We start from the raw sequence: 16,603 nt of genomic DNA, 5'->3' as shown, positions 1-16,603 counted from the left end.
GTGGCCACCTGGTTGGGGACTCCCTTTTTTTTTTTCTTTTTTAAATAAAAATGTATTTATTTATTTATTTTGGCCATGCTGCATGGCATGCGGGATCTTAGTTCCCCAACCAGGGATGGAACCTGCACCCCCCGTAGTCGAAGCACTGCGTCTTAACTGCTGGACCACCAGGGAAGTCCTGGGGTCCGCATTTCTCAGCCTCCCTTGCAGCTGGGTGTGGACATGACTTGGTTTTGGCAAACAGGATAGGAGGAGAAGTGATGGATCAGTGTTTTAAAAACTGAAAAAATAAAACTGCTTGTCCTCCACGCTCACGCTTTCTCCATTCCTGCAGACAGGAACGTGGGTGTGGAGTGACTCCACGCTGACCACGCAGACAAGGACAATATCAGAGGGAAAGAAGGAGCCACAGCAGGAAGGGACGTGAGTCTGTGAGCTGTCTCTGCCAGCCTGGAGCAGCCTGAGTGCTAACTGCAAAAGAAATAAACTCCCATCTTATTCAGCCGCTGGATCTCTCAGTCTCTCTCTCTCTTTTTGGGGCTCAGTCCGTAACTACCCAGTATGCCTGTTTTGGATCATTCTGGATGGGGGAGAACTCTGGCGGCTCTGGCTTAGTGTCCTGAAACTTCTGTGCCATTTGCTTTTGTAACCACCTGAAGGCAGCCCCACCTGAAGTAGAACACCATCTTTACGCTCACTGGGTTCCAGAAAGGCCCCACGGTACAGGGAGCACCTTATGAGACCAACCACAAAATCAGTTCAGAGGAACCTCTGCTGCGTCACGCGGCCACCCTGCCCTCTTTAAAGCTAATTTTCTTGGGGACTGATCTTTGTGTGCCAGGCACTGGTTAAGCTCTTTCAATGCCCAATTTCTCTAATATCTCACTTCTGAGGTACATACAATAATTTGCTTGTTTTACAGCTGGGGAATCAGAGGCGTGTCAGTTGCTCAAGATCATAAAGCAGATCTGAATCCTCAGCTCTTGCTTTTAGCTACTGTGCTGTCTTCCCTGCTGCTCTGCTGCTTTCCCTGCCTTTTTTCTTCTCTCTCTTTTATTTGTTTTCCCCCTCATTCTTCACCAGGATGATTCCTACGTACTGCTCTAGTCTCAGTTTAAGTCATTTCCTCAGGGAAGCCTCACTCCACCCCTGGGCCGTGACTCACAAACTGGGGTGCTCGGTGGGTAATGGGAGATGCAGGCTGGTGGGAACCACGGTCAAACGGTGCACGTGTGCCCCGTGTAAAGGGGGCACCCGTCACCCTGCTTCAGCTGACCCCGGACTGGTGCAAACGTGGGCCCTGGAGAGCCAGATTCCCCGAGTTCTTCAAGAGAAGCCAGACAGCTAGGTTCATATGAAATCCTAGGAATGTCAAGCATTGGTAGCTGACTAAATATGTCTGGGGGCTGCATCCCGTCTGTGGGTTTGGGACTGCCCCCCACGACAGGTTTCCCTGGCATCCTCGACACTCCCCCTTTCAAGCACTTGGCACTTGTGATTCCTGTTCAATATCTGCCTCAGATGGGAGCCCTAGGGAGGCCAGGCCTAGGCCCATCATGGTCACTGCCGGGTCCCAGCACTGCCGGGCCCAGGGCCAGGCACATCATAAAACCTATCGACCTAACAAACGGAGGATGTCTGAATCCCAGCTGTGTCGGGGAAGGGTGTGGACTTCTTGCCTTGGAGGACTTCACAAAGAAAGACTCGCCTCACGAGCCACTTAAGATGTGCTGTCCCTTCACAGAAGATGACTTATGTCATCACCTCCTGGCTGCCTGGTTCCTCAGCGGGCTTTGGGGCACTGAGAGGATGCGGATAAAATGTGTAACCTGGCACAGTGCCTGGCACGGTCACTGCTCAAGAAATGCGAGCTGCTGTCAGGGTTTTGGAGGAAGGACTCTCATGTTTAAGAACTCAGGCCCTTAACTCACTCTGGGCTCCGGGGAAAGTTGCTTTACCTCCGTGGGCCTCCGTGTCCTCATCTGTGAATCGGGGGTGGTTACAGTATCTCCCTCACTGGGCTTTTGGGAAGAAGAAACACAAGGCTGTGCAAGGCTGCAAGCAGTTGGACAGTCAGCCCCCCATGAATGGCCATTTTTGCTATTGCTACAGGGTAGCACACATGCATGCATTCAGTCCACGGTCACCACGGTCACAGAGTGCCTGCTGCACACCAGATGCTGGCCTAGATGCTGAGGACACAGTGGCAAACAACAAATACATAAAAATACACGTCAGATGGTGGTAGGTGCCATGGAGAAAACTAAAGCAGGGGAAGTGCATGGAATAAGCTCAGGGCCAAGTTGGGGAGAGGGTTTTGCAATTTTGGATAGTGACGTCTCACTGCCAGGTGACATCTGAAAAATGCATGTAGAAGGGAAGGGAGCCCTGTGGGGATGAGGGAAAGTGTTCCAGTGAGAGGGCACAGGCAGTGCAAAGGCCCTGAGGCTGGATGCCTGAAGAGCACACCCTGGAAACAGCAGGGGTCTGTGTGCCTGGAGCACAGAGAGTAATGGGGAGATGAAGTCAGAGAGACCGACAGAGTCAGGCCTGGCCTCATGGACCACTGAAAGGAATTGGGCTTTTACCCAGAGTGAGGGGCGGGGTTTGAGCAGAGCAGTAACGAGATCAGATCCCTCTGATGACCTTACTGAGAACAGACCATAAGGAAACAAGCATGGAGGCAAGGGAGACCAGCAAGGAAGCTACTGGATAGGCCAGGACGGGCTGTGGACGGGGAAGAAGTAGCGGAGCCTGCCTACTGGAGGTGGAGCTGACAGATTGGATTTGGGTGTGAGAGAAAGAGGAGTGAGGCTGAGGCCGAGGCTTCTGATCCCACAAATGAATGATGGGCTTGTCCTCTGCTGAGACAGGAGACCCCTGAGAGGCAGGCGGAAGGAAACCAGAAGCTTGCTCTTAGACAAGCGGGGTTTCAGAGACCGAGGAGAGATGCTGAGTGAGCAGTTAGTTATCAGCTTCAAGTTTGGGCACAAACAGGTTTCGGAGTCAGAAAAATCTGGATTCAGATCCCAGTCTGCCACCTACTGGCTGTATGACCCTCTGTGAGCATCTATCCCTCCCTGAGGCCTCATGTTCCTCATCTGTCACGTGGGGAATGAAGACAGTGCCTTCACTCCACGGACGAGCAGAGGACATGATATCACGCCTGTAAGTGGCTCAGAGTGTCCGGGTTCAAGCATCTCATTCAACTGACCAACTGATCAGCATTTACTGACCACCTACTATGTGCCAGCCCTGAGCGCTGCACATGAGATAAGCAAGTGAGCAAACAGTCAGAGGCTCGTTCACGGACCTCACATCCTAATGGGAAACTACACAGTAGTTATTGGTGTAGTCTAAAGTGGGGCATGAAGTTTGGAGTCAGGAAAGCTGAGAGCAGGGCTTTACAAATACAACCTGAACTCAAAGAGCAAGGGCAAAGCCCTAGAAGGGTGAGGACAGCCAACTGTCACAGTGGCTTCTGGAGGTCACAGCCTTCCACGTCAGGCCAGCTTGCCTGGACAACACAACGCATTCAATCCTTAAAACTCTCACATGATGTAGGATGATTACCGTTCCCATTTTTCAGGTGGGGAAACTGAGTCACCCAGAGGTGAAGTAACACGGTGAGGGTACACAGCTGGTAAGTGGCAGTGCCGGGACTTGAAGCCAGGCCTTCCGACTCGAGAACCTGTGTTGTTAACTCCCGTGATATGCTGCCTTCTCTATTTCATGCATGACATGCCATCCTGCTAAATGAGAGCCAGTTACCGACCACAGCATTCCTTTACACGGGGCTCAGATGTGGCCTTAGTGCTTCTGAGCCCAATGCTTCCAACAGCCATTACCAACTAAGCTGTCATTCGACTTGAAAGCAATCTGCTACCCTTGGTCTGGCAACAGTCCGAGCCTGAGCTACCAAGAGCTTAGGGTAAGATTTTTATCCAGACTGTGAGTCTTTGTTTTTTAACAGGAGATGTTAAACCACTCACGTTTATTGTGATTACTTATGTGGAATTATTCCTGCCATATAATTTTCTGGTTGTTTTGTTTCCTTTATTATGCTTTTTTATACCCCCCACCCCCAACATCCTGCTTCTGCCCTATGTTTTAATGGTCTGGAAGCCTTTCATTCTATTTTAATTCTTCTGGAAAAGAATCCTTATATTTTTAACATGAGTTTAAACTTACATTTCCTATCATCATCTAGAGTGAGTAAATATGCCTTTTGTCCTCCCAAGGTGATGGCACGGACAGCCTCGGATCCCTGGTCCAAGCCTTCCCCAGAAAGAACCCAGCTGCAGGACCCACTAATCCCCTGGTATGTAAGTGACAATTCTGATTCTCTTAGGGCCGATGAATGTCTTGGCCTAACTGACTGGGCTCAGGGAGGCATTTCAGTGGTTCCTAAGGCCTCTGACAGACCACAGAACAGCTGCACCCTTGAGGAACTCTCTCCCTTACCTTCAGCCTCTGGACAATTTCCCTTATGTCCTCCACAGAACCCTCAGAGGCCTTTAGGAAGATGTGGTCCCCTCGCCCATAGAAGATTTTGAGCGTCGAGGAGTCTGGGGTCCAGCCAATGACATCCCCGCAGTAGCAGTTGAACACCACCTCCTTGGTGCGTAGGTCCAGGAGCACCACAAACTCGTTGGAAATTCCCAAAATGCAGTCGATTTCTACCCCTTGGGCGTAGTCCTCCGCCGCCACCCTCCAGGCGATGGCCCCGGCGCTGCGCTGCTCAGCGCCTACCCGGGCTTTTGTCTTTTCCTTCTTCTTGGAGGTCAGGGAGATGAGGTTGAACTTGCCAGTGGAGTCAATGGGTGTGTTGGAGACACAGTTTTCAGCCAGGTCCTTGAGGTACTCCTGGCGGGTCCTGGTGGCCATGGTGTGGAACTTGTCGGACTTGTGCGCGGCATTCTCAGCGTTGATCACCTTGGCCAGCAAGAAGTCTCTGAAGACGTCAGATTTGCGGAATGTGGTTCCACTGGGGATGGGGGGGCCGAAAGGAGGAGCATCTTTGGATCGGGTCACAGCCATACTGAGGAGGGAGAAATGATTTAGATGGTAGAAGGAAAGGCACTTGAGAGTCCCTTCAGAAAGACAATACACGACCAGAAAGAGGAGCTTCCTTTCTAAGAATGGAAGTCTACGTCTAATTAGTAAGTTGCCAGCTGACTAGACTGGAAACTGGAGAAAGTCTTAGGGTACATGCATGCATTTTTACTTCCTATATAGTAAACATCAGAACATCCACTGATATTCAAAGGCTCATTTATCTAGCGTTATTCAATTTCAGTTATTCTCATTTTACATATGCACGGGCTTGCAGTAAATTATAGTTATAGCAAAAACTCACCCCTTCCTCTCTACCTTTGGGCAGGTACATCCCCACCCTACTGAGCCTGAGCCTGGTCATGTGACTTGATTTGGCCAATGGCTTTCGAGCAGAGGCACAAATGTGTGTGCAGGCCAGGCTGGTCTCCTATGCACCTGCCCTCGCCAGGATGTGAACGTACCCCGGGGCCTCCTGGTCCAGGATGATGAGGGCACCTGGAGCAGACCGGTAGCCAAGGCCAGCCAGACCTCAGCTGACCTGCAGATGGGCGAGCCAAGGAGAAACGATAATGTCTGTGAGCCACTGAGCTTCGGGGTGCTTTTCGCTAAGCAGCATTATTGTAGGAACGCTTGACTGACGTGGAACATTCTGTGATTTAGTTCTTTCGGACACTTGTGTAACACTAACAGGCTTCATACATTAGCTCCACAAAGGTTGTTCTGAAAATTCACTGTGAGGGGAAGTTAGGATGGGACCCTTCCTACTTTGGTTTTGACGGAGATGTTATGATAGAAATCATATGGCAACTGAGTGAGGTGGTGAACAGGAAATGATCTAAAAACCTGTTCCCCCCAAATCCTGAACCTCCTCACCCACTATGCAAATTAGAGAGAGGGAGGGTCTCATTGGGAAGAAAATCTTTGGAGAAAGTAGCCTCATTATCTCTGTCCCCTCTCTGAATAGGCACCTCCTAGGCGACCCTTATATTTGGGAAGAGACAGGGGTCTGCTTCTGCCCGGGAGATCTAAAAGGTGGGCAGGGCGCCCCCAAAGAGCCCAGAGAGCACGCAGCCAGCTGTGACCACAGCCCCAGTGACACTTCCCTGCCTCCTGTTTCCTCCTTGGGCTCCAACCCTGGACGGGTCAGAAACTGGCAGTGGGCAGGCCTGGGGAAGGGGAAGTGCAAGGTGGAGACACAGAGGAGAGGGACGCAGGCTTCCCATCCACCGAGGCTCCCAGGTGGAACAGCCCTGAGCTGGGAGGCAGATCTGCTGATAAAGTTTAGAGATTTGATGAATCTCAGCTGTGACATTCTAATGACCAAACTGAGATTCAGAGGCTACAGGGCAGACAATTTCTAATATCAGGCAGACAAGCTAGATCACCTGCCAGGGTGAACGCCCAGGGGACAGGGGAAGACAACCTCACCACGGAAAGACATTTAAAGGGGCTCCAGAGACACCGTGAGTTATGCTGTTTATATAATGATGACTAAAGAACAGTATGAGGTGCTGAAGATGAGGTTTTTCTTTAAAAAGTACTGCATTCACCTTCTATAAAAACGTCAGGACTTCCTAAGTGGCGCAGTGGGTAAGAATCCGCCTGCCAATGCAGGGGACACGGGTTCGATCCCTGCCCCAGGAAGATACCACATGCCGCGGAGCAACGAAGCCCGTGCACCACAACTATTGAGCCTGCGCTCTAGAGCCTGTGAGCCACAACTACTGAGCCCACGTGCCACAACTACTGAAGCCCACGCGCCTAGAGCCCATGCTCTACATCAAGAGGCCATCGCAATGAGAAGCCCGCACACCACAATGAAGAGTAGCCTCCGCTCGCCGCAACGAAAGAAAGCCCGTGTGCAGCAACAAAGACCCAACACAGCCAATGAAATAAATAAATAAATAAATTTATAAAACAAAAAACAAAACAAAACAAAACAAAAAAACGTCAGCTTGTGATTACGGTGTTGGGAGAGACGTCATACCATAAGATGATTTTTAAAATAATGAGATTCTTGACTAAAACCTGTTTTGTGAAACCCAACCATAACGTAAGGCTTGTTCAGGTTTTGACTCCCAGCCCTCCAACCAACTTGATAAGGGGACAGTGCGACATTCATGCATTTGTCTGACCAGCACTTCTGGGATGCTCTCCCTCTTAGGCCCTGGGGATTTAGTGTTCTGAGAGACCCCCTATGAGGAAGAGAAATTAAGCTGATATCTGTGGCTGAGTAGGAGCCAGAGGAAGAGCTGAGGGGAGGGCGCTGCAGGCAGAGGCCAGGGGAGGAACAAGGCCCGACAGGAAAGAGCACACGCAGGGCAAGATGAGGCTGGGGCGTCCAGAGCCCAGACAGCGAAGGGTGGGAGGCTGATGAGGTCATCAGGGACCAGCCCAGGCAGGGCCTTGATGGCGAGTTAGCTTTTCATCCCGATCATGAAAACATGCAACCATTTTACCATCTGGGCCGGCTATTCACCATCGGCGCCCCCAGACCCAGTCTGCCATTTTCTGCCCTGTTCAGAGCCCTGGAAGGTGGGTTTCTAGGGGCTGTGTCACCTCTGCTCGGTTTCCCTGGCCAGGCAACAGGAAGGGGAGAGGAGAGGGGGTGAGTATTCACTGCCTCCCTGCTGGGCTGGGATGGTGGCAGCGGCTGTAGTCCTTGGTCCTTTACTCAACAGCCACAGCTTCTGTTGGGTGGCCCCGCGCCCAGAGCCACAGTTCTCCCTCGTTTCCAGCTACTTCTCCCCTCACCTTCCGGTCTCATCCCTAGGGGTGGGGTAATGGCTCCCTGCTGTTGTTGGTCCCTGGATGCCTCGCTCTCCTGGACTGGTTCTCTTAACCTACCCACACCTATTAGTGCTCTGTTTATTAATCCCTCAGTTAAAACCCTGAGCGGGGGCACCTGTTTCTTGCGGGTCCCTGATGAAGGCACGTGCCAGGGTGACCATCTGCAAGGATCATGGTGGCTGCCCTATGAAGAAAGGGATGGATGGGACCAGAGCATGGGCAGGAGACCATGGAGGGAGCTACCTCAGACCTAGGTAGGTCAGGCCAGACCCCTTGCTCTCCACTTCCGTGGTTCACTGTCCAGTGAAACCTTCTCCACATCCCGGGAGTGTGTGTGGGCAGGTGCCACTCTGGGCTTAGCTGATGCCCCAGAGCTGGCACAGGTGTTCAATACTGATTAAAGTAATGATTTCAACTTGAACAGACAGACCAAGAAGAAACAGATTCCTACCAAAGTGTAGGTCTGACAAAAAAAGGCATTTCCCAGTGGAGAGGTTCTTCAAAGGCCACACAAACCAGGCAGGTTTTCTTCTGTGGGAAACCCTGTGGGCGTGGCCCTGCCGCCAGGCAGGGGGATGGATAAGATGACGCGCCAGTCTCTCTATTCTAATTACTGGCACCTTCAGGCTGTGCTTTACAGATGTGAATGGCTCTGCAACTCCTTCATTCAGGACTTGGCTGCTTATAGTGACAGATTTTGGCTCTTCCCATAGCCCTGATTCATGATTTTAAGAAACATGAAATTGCAAGCTGCTGAAGATTTCTGGACAATCAGAACAGCTGGTCCCTCACTTTCCCGGCAGGAGGGATGGGGTTTTCACAGCCCACAGGCTGCGGGGATGCTGGTGTGCCGTTCAGAAAGTGAGTACTTAAAGCGGGAAAGGGTGGCACCTCCTTACGCAGACAGGAGATGGCGGGACCGCCAGGTCACCTGGTCACTGCAGCTCAGTAAGTATTTCTAGAACACTCACAATCATTTATCCAACAGCTATTTTCTCAGGGCCTGTGGTGTCTGGGCCAGGCATCTGTCTAATCAGCAAAGGCATCTTTGGGGTCCTCTCCGTGGCAAGTGCTAGGCCAGCATGGATGTATGAAGGTGAGTACGACACGGGGTTACCCTCAAGGGAGGTAAGAGTCACATCAACAGTTTGTTCCTAGAGTGTGACGAGTGCTGTGACAGAAACGTGTTTGGGGACACGGGGATGGGGTGGGGTCGAGACAGGGGAAGGTCTGTCCAGAGAGAAGCTGCATGTGGGGAAGGAGAGGAGGGGAGAAAAGGGGTTGCGGGAGGGCGCAGCTTTGGTTGTATCTTTAACATTTTCTGTCTTCAAAAATAAAGAGAGAGCTGAAGCAAGTACGGCAAAATGTTAACATCTGTTAGATCTGGTGGTGGCACATGGGTGTCTGTTATATTATTCTCTGTACTTTTCAGAATGTTTAAAATGTTGCATAATAAAAATATTTTAAATTAAACTGCAAAAAACCCAAGACAGCTTTGTGCATCAGAAAAAAAGAAATCATTCTGGAAACCATGTGAAGGCTGACCTGGAAAGGTGGGTGGTCGGCCGCAGGCTCCTGCGGATAACTCAGGTAGGAGAGGGGAGCTCCCAGTCAGGAGAACGGGGAGAGGGCCCACCCAGCAGTGGACCACGTGAAGGCTGCCTCCTCCTGTGTGTCCGTGCGCGTGTGCACACGCATGCGAGAGCTCGAGAACAACTCCATCTTTGCTCACCAGAGCTACCTTTGAGCTGCCAAGGAACATCCGACATCATCTAAGTAACCTCACGCCCACGTGGAGCCTGGAGGCGCAGGCCCTCACAGCTGCTGCTCTGTCCTGGGAACAAGGGACGGGGAGGGGAGGGGGCGCGGCAGGCCTGGGCCTGTGCTGCGTGGAAGCCCTGCCATGCCGGGCGCTGGCTCCCAGTGGCCACTGGGCCACACATCCAACCTGGTGGCCAGCAGCACGTCCTGCATGCTGGAAGCCCCCTCCCTTCTCTCACCCACCTGGCCCAGAGAAGAAGCTGATAGAGTCTGGCAATTCCGCCGAGACCACTTAGCACCTATGCACATTCCCTTTGGCCCAGGAATTCTGGGGCTTCTTTTCCTGGGAAAGGAAGGCTCTCTTTTTGCTGGATTTGCAGCTGGGAAGATGTTAAGCTTGGAGCCGCCAGCAAATGAAGCCACGTACAGGGAAGTGGAGCACATCTGGCTGGGCCTGACCGTGTTGTTTCTGAGAGCCAGCACACATAACTGCTTTTTTGAGGTGGGTTTCCTGTCACTTGCAACCAAAAGATTCCAGGCAAATACAAATCCCTGATGGTTTCCTTCTTGAAACTGGGGTGACATGCCCCTTTCTGGTTAAGAATCACTCTCTCAGAAGGTGTGAGAATATGTGAACAGAGCTCCCCCACCAAAGTACAAGCAAGGAATGCAGGAGGCAGCCCATCTCGGCCAGTTGTCCTTCTCCCCCCACCCTGCCTTCTGGACGCTGGAAACCAGTTTTTGTGAACTCCTGTGCGCGCCGTGGGTGAGGGCGGGGGTGCGTACCTGTAGCAGACGTTATCCGTGCAGGGGCTGTGGGCTCGGACAATGATGAAGACGTGCTGAAAGTGGGAGCGGATGTTCTTGGGGGTGAACGGCAGTGCCCCAGGCTCCTGGAAGATGATCGTCACGATGTCGTTTCCTATGTGCCTCTTCCTTAGCAGCTGGTAAACGGGAGACGGGCGAGGGGAAGACGTCACATCAGCTCAGGGCTCACGATCTGCCCCGTGCCCTCCCTGACGTCTCCTTCCACGCTCCCCCTCGCTCACTCTGCGCCAGCCACGCTGGCCTCCTGCTGCTCCTCAAACACACTGGAAACATCTCCTCCTCAGGTCCGCTGCCCTGACTCTTCCCGCTGCCTGGGACATTCTTCCCCCAGATCCCCACGTGGCCCGCTCCCGCCCTTCCTCTTTCAGGTCTTGGCTGAAACGTCACCCTCCCACGAGGCCTTCGCTGACTGTCTTATCCATGATGTCACCCCCTCTGCTCTTCTGCTTTTATTACGTAACACTCATCGCCACTTTAGCTTACAGTGGCATCCCCTCTTCCTTTTGTTTCCTGTCTGTCTTTTCCCACTAACGTGTCAGCTCCATGAGAACAAGGGTTTTGTCTGCTTTGTTCGCTGCCCACTGCTGCATCCTCAGTGCCTAGAGCAGAGCTTGGCACACAGCAGCTGCTCAATACACATCTGTTGGAGGACAGCATGGGCTGGCAGCTTCGGACTTGCTCAAGGCCGCGCTATGGACAACGGCAGAGTCAGACCTGAGACTGCTGGCAGGGCCCACCTCTGGCCGCCACCCCTTTCCTGGACACCCGAGTTGAGAAGGTTGGGGCAGCGGCCTCAGATGAGCCCACAGGAGCCCTGTCCTTTCTCCCCTGCTTGTCACTGTCTCTGAGAAAGCCTGTCATCTTTGCAGGCGATGACACACTCACGGCATTTTACTTATTTGCTGAAATTACATTGCTCTTATTTATATAAGCTTAGTTTTCACGTAACTGTGAGGCATCCCTGTTGGCCACATGAGGTCCGCAGATGGGAGATACAGGTAGCTCTATGTGAGGCGGCCCGCAGTGTGAAATCCAGTCACACTTAGTGGCCCAACGCACACTGTTGAACTGTCAGCTCCTTATGTGTGTTTTACACTGGATTAAACTAAATTGCTAGATAAAGTACCCATGTTCTGTGACTAGCCCTGTACTGGGCATTTTACATCCACATCTGAAAGCAGCAACCTTGTTTCATCTTTACAAGGCTGTGAGGCATGAACTCACCCTACCTCCTTCTCCTGACGAGAAAAGTTAGGTTCACGGGGGTTAAACATCTTGCCCAAAGTCACACCGTCACAGAGGGAAAGAGCCAAGATTTGAACACACTTCTGCTTGACTCCACAACCCAAGCTTTCCCCATCACGCCTCCCAAACGTCCAGGAGTAGGTTCGGCCGGCTTCCTGTGCACCTCTTGTGTCAAGCCCTGCCTCGCACCCTGGTTTCACGCATGAGTGTAGGGTCCTTTCCTAATGACCCCGAGACATGGGTGCTACCACTCCTCCCACTTTACAGAGGAGGGATCTGAGGCTCAGGGAGGTGAGATTACACAGCTAGGAAGTGTCAGAGAAAGAACTCCAACTCAGGCCTGATGACAGCAGTGCGCTCACAGCCGCTATTAGGTGAAACTTCTGATATCACTGATATTTGACCACTTCTGGCCAGTAAAATCTACAATGTCATCTGTATCAATGGAAAAAATACATATGCTAAACCATCAGAGTCTGTGGGGTTTCTGTTCATTAGAAACTGCTCCCAAACCAAGCATGCATGGTGTATCCAGGAGAGGAGGCTCCTGGTGGTGGGCGTCACCTGTTGTGCCCACCCAGCACCTACTCCTCCTCCTCCTTCTGGCAGCCGTGTCCACCCCCTAATTGAGAAAGCACCTCCCTGATCTCTGTCAGTGTTTCAAGTTGAGCTGACCCCACTCACCCTCTCTAGGGGGTGAGCATGTGCTGCAGGCTTGGCCAGTCAGCCCATTCTATCCCTGCCCTGCGCCTGGCAAGTGAGTGGTTCAATGAGATTCAGCCCTGAAATGTGTCTGGGACACCTGCAAGGCACAGCTCTCTTTCCCCTGGGGTAGCTAAGCTGGTGGGATGTAACGTGAGGGCTGCTAGGGGGCACCTCTGCCACTACTTGGGAAGATCTGTGAATAAGGCCACTGTGAAGAGAAGCAAAGGTGAGAAATGGAAAGAATTCCTAATGTTGTTTGAGCCCCTGGATCCAGCCATACCTAAAGCCAGCCCTCTCTCAGTACTTGAGAATTACCTAACCCAGTAAATCCCATTTTTTGCTTTTGCAGGTTGATCTGTGCTTCTTCCACTTGTAGTCAAAATTATGTTGACTGATTCACTTTTTTTTTCCCATAGGACCCCTAATGACTCAAGAGACCCTTTAGGGGAGTTGGGGTAGCAGAGTGGTCAAGGAACAGTTAGAAAAAAACTGACATCGAACTGCACCTGACCTAGTCTCCAACCCCCAGGGGACGAGACTATGGTGCAGAGGGTCGCCAGGGCCAAAAGTCTCCACCTGCTGCACAGGATGGCGCCAGGAGAGCCAGTGCCAGGCAGGCAGCCAGCTGACAGCCGTGCGGAGGGAGAGTGCCTTGGCTTCAGCTGTGCGTCAACTGGAAGTCACCTGGTGCCCCTGCCCTGGGCCCCACTGACCTGCTGCCTGTTGTTGGGGGTATAAGGGAGCAGGGTGGAGACGTGGAACATGATCTCGTAGTCCTGGTACGTCGTGTAGAGGGAGTGGGTTCCCGTGGAGTCGGCTGAAACAGAAACACCAGTTAGCACCACGTCTCCAAAACCTCTGGGCGCCTGCCATATCCCACATGCCATCTGTGTTCGTTTTCTGGGGGTTTTTTTTAATGATTTTTTTTTAAATTGGAGTATAGCTGCTTTACTATACTGTGTTAGTTTATACTGTACAGCAAAGTGAATCAGCTATACATATACATATATCCCCTCTTTTGTGGATTTCCTTCTCATTTAGGTCACCACAGCTATGTTAATTTTTAACTCCATGTTTTCACTTAACTCCACCCTTTAAAATTCAGCAAATTTAAATAAAAAGGAAACCTGACATTAAGCACCCACCAGACTGGTGAATGTTTAAAAGTCTGGCAGTGCCAAGGGTTGGGGAGGATGTGGAGCAACTGGAATCCTGTGTTGTGGCTGGTTAGGTGTGTAAATTGGTACAATCACTTTGGAAAACATTTTAGTAACAGCTACTGAATCTGAAAACAGGTTTAATTGGTGACCCAGCACTTCATCTCCTAGGATCATGGCCTAGAGAAATCATACACCGGTGCCCTGGGATATGGGTACAAGTATCCTCAAAATGTCAGCTCGAGGAATAAACAATTCATACTGTGGAAAAATACACGAAAAGGAGTGAGCTATAGCCACCGCACGGGTGAATCCCACCAATACAATGTTGGATGAAAGACGCCAGACACAAAGGAGCACAAACTCTATGGTTCCATTCACACTGTGTCCCCAAACAGGCAAAACGAATGACATTATTTAGAGATGCGTATGTAGGTGGCAAAGCTATACGAAGAGAAGGAAACGATAATCGTGAGAGTCAGGATACTGTTTACCGCTAATGCAAGGGGGGCTATGACCAAGGAGAAACACACCTGATTATCAGGGGCTCCATGGGGGAAACTGAGGCACAGGGAGGGAGCGACTTGCCCGAGGTCACACGCACGGCAGTGAGCGGTAGAGTCTGGACTGGAACTCAGGCTGTCTGACTCCAGAGTGGTTTCTTAACAGAATTCAATGCTGCCTCTTATGAGTTTCAAAATTCTCACAGGGAACAGACCCAACTCCCTAATCTTTAGCCCCAAAGTCCCTGCCTGGGGAGGCCGCTGCCTGCCTCCCTCACTTCATCCTTCACGTTAATTCCCTGAACAACAGCCTTTAGACTTCAGGCTTCTGCATGTGCTGTTCTTTCTCCCTGGAACGCTTTTCCTGCTCCCTCTTTGCCTGTTTTATTCCAACTCACCCCCTCATGTCACACGCCATGTTCTCAAGGCCCAGCCCCAACATGAGGTTGGGTTCCCCATATTTGCTCGTATCATCTTGAACTGCTCCTTCCTGCCCAGGGAGGACAGCCAGGAGGTTTTCTTTTCTTTTCTTTTTTTTTTTTTTGCTGGATGCGTGAGTGAACCCACAAACCACACTGCAAGTAACTGCAGGGTGTCACAAACCCTCCCCTCCCCGCCGGAAGCCTACTCCTTGGCCCTTTCAGGCATTAGGTCCACCAGCTTTATTTAACTGTAGGTTTTGGGGAAACAGTCACAAAACAGACCGAGGAATCCCTGTTCTTATGGGCTTACATTCTAGGGGAGAGGCTGTGACAGGTGAGGTCACTGAAGCCATAGTTGGCCAGTGCCAGAGCCAGGTGACCTCCAGGTGGCTGTGAGGCCAGGGCAGCCCTGCCTCTTATTTGGGGAGACTGGCCAGGAGCACTGTATTCCCTGGGGTCCTCGTGCACACTAGACACCACACAGGTGTCTGCAGCTATGAACACTTGAGACATCTCCCAGCGCACATGTGCAAAGGATCTCAGACGACGTGTCCAGGAGTGCACGTGCTTAGACACAGAGCAGGAGAATTTTCAAACTTCACGAGAATATGCGGTACCGTTGTCCAGGGTGGCTGCTCTAGCTGCATTCCCGCCAACGCTGCCCCACATCCTTGCCCGGGTATCACCAGGCCTGTGGACCTGGCCCACAGGACGAGCGTGTGGCTGGGACTCACTGTGATCTAACCCGCTCCCCCAGGGGGCCACCCACCACTGCCACTTACTCTTGATGTCCAGCTGGGCAGCGTACTTGGCAAAGCCCTTCAGGCAGACCTTCTCCCCGATGAGGGAGAGGAACTCCTCAAAGGCTGGGCCGGCCTCCTCATTGTTGTACATCTCCTCCTCTGAGCTCTGGCCGGCCCTGCAGTAGAGGATGCCCACCTTGTGTTTCCGGCAGAGCTGCAGAGGCAAGAGCGGCGTCAGGGAGGCAGGTCAGACAGAGACGGAGGAGGGCACGGAACGAAGGGGGCTCTCCTGGGTGCAGAACCCGGGCAGCTGCTGGGGTCACAGGAGAATTCAGTGCCATAGCCGGAGGAAGAAAAACGGTGTGGGGGCATGTCCAGTTGTCCCTCTCCCTCCCTGCCATCCTGGAGAGGCACAACAAGGTGCCCGTGCTGCTGTTCTTGCGCTTTCTACACAAAGGCGGAGGGCAGCCGGCAACGCCACTCTCTCAAGGGAAAGACTGTCGCCTTGGCTGGCTTCCCACAGTAGGTGGACTGGAACTGACTAAGGTTCTGCAAAAGGAAATTCTGGAGGGCTCAGTCTAGTCGACATTGTTTTTAGGGGGTGAGCCCTTGGCAACCACGTTTGTTTTATGTATCCCTGGTTCCTCTGATGACTGGTGCCTGGACCATGGACCATGGAGAGTTATGTGACCTAAGCACGGGTCCGTCAGAGGCTCTCCTGTAACTGAGAGCCTGCATGTGGCTATAATCCTCACAGCAACTCTGGGAGCTATGGGAGGGTCAGAGAAGCAGAGGGAGGCAGTGTGCAGCGAGGGAGACCGAGCACACATGCGTGTACACACACACACACACGCTGTTTCATCCCTAGACTACGTCCCTCCTGAGATCCCGTCACATTCCGGCTCTCGGCACCCCTAGAATTTGACAGTAGACCCCTCCTTTTACTGAAACTAACTTGAGTGGGTTTCCGATCTTTGGAGGAAAAAAGAAAGTGACCAAGACAGAGAGAGGTACGGGGAGTGGGGCTGCAGGCTGCTGCCCCAGTGCCCCCTCCCCCCACCCCCTCCCGGCCTCCCCTGCCCGGGCCGCCGGCTCACCCCTTGCTCGTCGAGCTTCAGCAGCTGCTCCGTCACCTTGGGAGTGTTGAGAGCCAGCCGCAGGCAGTGGATGTTGAGCTCGGGGATGACGTACTCCAGGGCGTCCTTCAGGGGCAGGCCCCTCCCGGTCCCATGCTTCATGGCTGTGGGCGTGGCGTCTTCCAGGATGGAGCCCCGCAGGGTGGTGAGCTGCTCGAGGGAGAGGAGGGAACGTTAGGAGGCTCTCAGGACCCAGGAAGGGATCACAGCACATGAGGGTGTCCTGTTCTCGAAGTGACATGTGTGATGGTCAGT

At 52.3% G+C, this 16,603-nt stretch overlaps 1 protein-coding gene across 8 annotated transcripts in view; it reads right to left on the bottom strand.

Moving 5' to 3' along the window:
- SIPA1L3 (signal induced proliferation associated 1 like 3) overlaps positions 1-16,603 on the bottom strand; it is a 240,434-nt gene that overhangs the window by 68,255 nt on the left and 155,576 nt on the right. For all 8 annotated transcript variants that reach the window (XM_057711283.1, XM_057711289.1, XM_057711288.1 and 5 more), the window contains 5 exons: positions 16,310-16,498; positions 15,252-15,426; positions 13,101-13,204; positions 10,396-10,553; positions 4,465-5,041 (listed from right to left, as the gene is read on the bottom strand). In XM_057711283.1, the coding sequence (XP_057567266.1) occupies positions 4,465-5,041; positions 10,396-10,553; positions 13,101-13,204; positions 15,252-15,426; positions 16,310-16,498 (1,203 nt within the window). The remainder of the gene's footprint in view (positions 1-4,464; positions 5,042-10,395; positions 10,554-13,100; positions 13,205-15,251; positions 15,427-16,309; positions 16,499-16,603) is intronic.

This window comes from Hippopotamus amphibius, chromosome 16, assembly GCF_030028045.1.
Source record: "Hippopotamus amphibius kiboko isolate mHipAmp2 chromosome 16, mHipAmp2.hap2, whole genome shotgun sequence".
Taxonomy (NCBI): Eukaryota; Metazoa; Chordata; class Mammalia; order Artiodactyla; family Hippopotamidae; genus Hippopotamus; species Hippopotamus amphibius.
The sequence above is the reverse complement of the archived record's forward strand: the minus strand, read 5'-3'. Positions and strand labels throughout refer to the sequence as shown.